Source organism: Leishmania infantum, chromosome 30, assembly GCF_000002875.2.
Source record: "Leishmania infantum JPCM5 genome chromosome 30".
In the NCBI taxonomy this organism is placed as follows: domain Eukaryota; phylum Euglenozoa; class Kinetoplastea; order Trypanosomatida; family Trypanosomatidae; genus Leishmania; species Leishmania infantum.
The window spans coordinates 217,501-222,500 of record NC_009414.2 but is presented as its reverse complement, the minus strand read 5'-3'; the positions used below and the strand labels follow the sequence as shown (position 1 = coordinate 222,500).

Below are 5,000 nucleotides of genomic sequence, written 5' to 3'. Positions count from 1 at the left end.
AGTGTATGAACTATGTACTTCGAGGCGTACTACGAAGCTGGCGACCATCTCGAATCACAGCCGCGCAGAACCTGCCCCGGCCCGCCCTTACAGAGGATGAATTCTCCCTCTGCTTCTTGCTTTGGCTTTTGTCTTGTGCCACGACCGCTGCTCGCAGATTTGTGCGGAACGCTTCTTTGTATTTCTCCAATGAACCCAAACCCTCAAACGCAGTAAACTTCCAACATGAAGATGAGCTTCGCCATGCAACAGTTGGCAGACAGACACGGAAAGGCGACGCCCATTTCCACCGCCAGGGGCATGCATGCTTTCCCGAGCTGTGAATTGTGTTACGATCCTTGACGCTGCGGCTTATGTGTCCTCAGCCTCACTTTATGAAATTCCTCCGAGTTCGACAGGACCTGCTTGACTGCATTATCTGCCGCTTCTCTCGTTTCACTCTGTACGCCTACACCTTCTCTTCACCATACGCGACTGCGTGCATTACACATTTTCGAACAGAATCTCATCCTCATCATGGGTAAAATCCACGGCTCCCTCGCCCGTGCGGGCAAGGTCAAGAACCAGACCCCCAAGGTCGCCAAGCAGGAGAAGCCGAAGCAGCCTCGTGGCCGTGCGCTGAAGCGCCTGAAGTACACAAGGCGCTTCCTGTCGAAGACCGTGAAGCCTGGCGAGAAGGTGCACATGAACAAGCAGCCCCCGGGCAAGGCCGGTTAAGGTACCCCGGTGCTCTTTATTTTCAAGGGATTCAATTGTGCTTTTCGAACTTATTTAACATCTATAAAACCAACAAAAAAGAATGTGCATCTGAGCAGCATGTGGTTTTAGGCAATCGTAGACAGATGCAGAGACGCTCTAGTTCTGGGTGTCATTGCACTTCTACCATAGGGGTCGGTGTCTGTGTGAGTGCTGCCTCCAAAGCGGATCTTCAACGACTCTTTTCCACCCGAATGCCCTTTGATTCGTTTAGTGAAGGATGTGCTCGGGCTCGCGCGTAATGCAAATTTCACCGCTCCTCCTAGTGTCCATTCTTAAATTTCCCTCGCGTCTCTGAAACCTAAATTTATCTGCTCCTTTCTACTGCATTACCCATAACGACGCCAAAAAAGGAAACACGAAGATACACGTTGTCTGGGAGAAAATCAGAGGCGACGACAAGAAACCCGACGATCCAAGTGAGCGGCGACGCTGTGTTTTCACGAAGTAGGGGTGACCCTACCGAGTAGTTGCATTTAGTTCAAAGAAAGCAGGCAAACGCATAATTAAATCGTGACGCAGACTCGCAAGCACACGCAGTCGCTACACGGCACTCAAAACGGATATATTAGTTTAGCTGTGGGGACTGTGTGTGTGGGCGAAAATGGGGTGCCTAAACTCCAAATCAACGGCAGAAAAGACGACCTCGGGCCCGAAGAGGTTTGGCTATCACCCCAAAAGTAACAACAAGCATCACAATGAAGAGAAGGGGGTTGTCTCGAAATACAGCGCAGTCAAGGGGTGGGCAGGTTCTTCCGACAATGATGAGAGGACTGAAGAGGTGGGGCCAGATGCGAACAAAGCAACAAAGGCCTCCGCTGAACGTTTCTTGCGCTCTATTCTGGAGGGTGCGGAGCTCTTCTTCAGTGGCCTGCCCGATTCGCAGGCGGTGAAGCAACTAATTGCGTTGACGTTTACCAATTCCTGTGCCGAGGTAACACGCACCAAGTTCCGCCTCAAGCTTGACCTCATCACGGTTCTTCTGACGTCATTAGCGCGGCAGCTCAAGTTGCCGTTGATAGAGGCATCCGTGCCGCAGGTTGAGGAGCGTGCCATGGACGACGGCTTCTCGCGCATACTGCTAGCGTGGTTTTCGAACAACCCGTCGTTCGGAAAGACGATTCCGGTGACCTCGGGGCAGGCGGTGCTCAATACCCTGTACATTCGGTACGTGGTGAGTAAATCTGTTTCGTTCGAGGACATCCTAGCCTATCAATTCCGCTGGGTGTCTGCAAACGACGCCGCGACGGAAGTGTTCAACAAGTTCACGGACGGGAAAGAGTCGATGACATCAGAGCAACTAGGCAAGTTCCTGCGTGATGTGCAGCGCAGCGAGGTCACAGATCGCCAGATTGTGGAGAAGTTCAAGTATTGCTTTGGCGGCGGCATCCACAAGTATAACTTCATCAGCTACAATGGGAGCGTATTGACAAACAACGCCATCGACCCTGCACGGACGTCTGACGTGTGGCAGGACATGACGCAATCCTTCACGCACTACATGGTCTCGTGTGCGCGCATCGAAACTGAGGAAGACCTCAAGCGTGCCGCAGCGGACGGAACGCGCGCTTTGGTGCTCAACATCAATAAAGCGAGCAACGGAAAGCTCATGGTGGGATCTTGCGAGTTGCAGACCATCTTGGAGGGCGTAAAGAAGAACGGCTTTGCGACGAACACGTACCCGATCGTCCTTTGTCTTTCTCCTGGCACACCGATGCCCACTCCTGTTCAGGATGAGGTGGCAAAGATGATCAACGACATTCTGGAGTCCGCCGTGGCGGAGGGTCTCATGTTTGAGGGTGCCATGATCAATGACCCCAAGTTCAGCCCCGGTGCGTTGCGCAACAAGGTGCTTGTTATGAGCCATCAGAGTCGCCTGAAGCCCTTCATTGGCTTTCTGGTGGCCGATATGAACAAGGATGGCCTCGGCGTCCGCGTCACGGATGTGATGGAGGGGACGCCGGCGTCGAAGGGTGGCGTGCTCAAGGATGATTGGCTGACTCACATCAACGGTATTCCAATCCAGAACAAGCAGCATTTGCGAGAAACCCTGGCGCGTCTCAAGGTCGGCGATGAGTTCACTGTGCGCCGAGAAAACTTGCATGATGTCAAGGTGGTGGTGGGCGGCGCCATTGATCCGCAGGACACCACTGCGTCCGCGTCTCTCTCTAGCATCACTTTCTTCAAGTACTCTGACAGTAATGATCCGAAGCCGTGGGACACGGAGCGCGTCCCCGCATCGAGCCTCGCCACGACTAAGTTGACACGGAAGGATTTGCTGACGCATTTCGCGTTCTGCACAGTGAACTCCGCTGAAGTGTCCACGGAGCTGCCAGATGCGGAGGGCAAGGCGGCCAGCCTGGGTATCCAGTTTGTCGACGTTGACAACAGCGAGCGGTGCCTTCCCTGGACTCGTGGACGATTCTCTGACAATGGTCGCTGCGGGTACATTCTTAAAACCGACATCGACTCCGCCAAGTCTCCTGAGCTGAGCTTCAGCGTTATCGGTGGCCCTCGCCTCCTCAACTGCTCGCCGTTGACGTCGATGAATGTCACTATCCATGGCGCAGGCGCGGCGCGCGTGAATGGGAGTCAGGTTTCCTTCACGGATTGCAACCAGGCTACAATAGCAGTGGTGCAGATGACGTTTGAAGCGAACGGCGCGGAGCGGACCTTTACCTCGGCTTTTTGCCCTGGTCTTCTTCGCCCTGGTTACCGCGCCCTCCCTTCCGTCCCCTTTGGCGAAGAGCGCGCCTCGAAGAAGCAGATCCATGGCATCTACTGCTTCATCAAGTAGAAGCCCTCGACAGTGCTGCCCTAGTTTCGTGAGGGGGCGGCGGGGGGGGGTGGCGGAGCCGTCCTTATGGGGACTTACGTCTCCTTGTGTGCATTCCTCAAAAGATAGGGTGCTTCGCATCTTTTGCTTGTCGTTTTGTTATTGCTTCTCTCTCCTTCCAGCCGTCTTCCGTGTTCGGGCAGAGTTCACTCGCTTTCTAGCAGTTTTTCTTATAGCATGGCTGTTTGCGCATGGAACCGAAAAGAAAAACTTGCACAGATGCACAAGCGCACGGGCGCCCACGAACGAAAACAATTCTCTCGAACTCTTCCCCGGACCCTTTTGGCACCCCTCTTTCCCCCTCGCCCTTGCTGTTCACGCAAGCTGTTGTATGCTTGCTAAGAGTTTGGCGGGCAGTTATTTCTCTAACAGTTCAAGGTGTTCTCTCTCCCACGGGAACCCGTGAGACGAGGCTGCATTTCTTCCAGTCGCAGCATGGATGTACTCGCAAAAACAAAAAGGCCATGAGGTAGTTTTGTCGACGAGTAAGAGAAAGGAAAGGCGCTGTCGGAGCTTGTGGCGAGGCCAACTGTGTCGGATGTCCTCTACTGCAACCCTGATGGGCTGCGTGGTGTTATATGAATGGTATCACCACCGATGCGGCACTCGAATATGTGACGTGGATGTTGCGAACAGTTTTCATCATTGCAAGACAGCTATCGATGTAGCTCGTTCGTCTGTTTTGCTTTCCTTTACCTTCACCGTTTCCAGCTTCAATATTTACAAGAACTGGAGGGAACGTGCACTTTTTTCTAGAATTTTGGCTAGAGATCATCTGCGTTTCCCGTCTTGCTTTACCTTTTCTTTTTATATAATTTTCTTGTTTCACTTGATCATAGGCAACAGTGCTGGTCGCCTCTCCCGCGAGAGCGGTGAATTTCGCTCAATCTCGTTGCTTTTCTTTCTCATTGCCTACAAAGCGCGTCGAAGAAGAAAAATCACGTTTATGAAAACGACTCTTCTCTCTTTCTTCCCTTTCGCTTCAAGGTAGCCCGCCCCGCGCTCGCGATCATTGCGCGGCCTCCATCTGCTGTGATTTATCAAAGTGACTCTAGCGTAGTTGTTTGCCGTTTATCTTTTTTTTTTGGGTGTGCATTTGGGTTTCCTCACTGTGTTTTTCTCATGGAAGGCACAATTCGCGTCCGTGTGCTTCAGATGTGATGCGGAGAGACGCATCGCTTCTCTTGCTTTTGTTCGTTGTTTCTGGTGCTGGTAACCTGTAAAGTTGTCATCTGTGCAGGCGGAGTGACGTAGGGAAGAGGAGGGGGGTTTGGCTTTTGTACATATATACACATACACTCAGCTGCACGCACACGCCAATGGCCGATACATTTTTTCATCTTTGTTTTGCTCTTCCTGCGATTGTTGACTGGCCTTCATTGCTCAACCTCCCCGATTTCTTCTGCAG

General features: G+C 52.5%; 2 protein-coding genes across 2 annotated transcripts; both read left to right on the top strand.

Moving 5' to 3' along the window:
- Positions 1-516: 516 nt before the first annotated feature.
- LINJ_30_0690 (putative 40S ribosomal protein S30) lies at positions 517-717 on the top strand (the record flags this gene model as incomplete). The annotated part of the gene is made up of 1 exon (XM_001466877.1): positions 517-717. One exon carries the CDS (start codon positions 517-519, stop codon positions 715-717), a length of 201 nt encoding a protein of 66 aa, XP_001466914.1.
- A 643-nt stretch (positions 718-1,360) lies between these two features.
- On the top strand, positions 1,361-3,553 carry LINJ_30_0680 (conserved hypothetical protein; the record flags this gene model as incomplete). The annotated part of the gene is made up of 1 exon (XM_001466876.1): positions 1,361-3,553. The coding sequence occupies one exon, from the start codon at positions 1,361-1,363 to the stop codon at positions 3,551-3,553; it is 2,193 nt and encodes a 730-aa protein (XP_001466913.1).
- Positions 3,554-5,000: the final 1,447 nt, after the last annotated feature.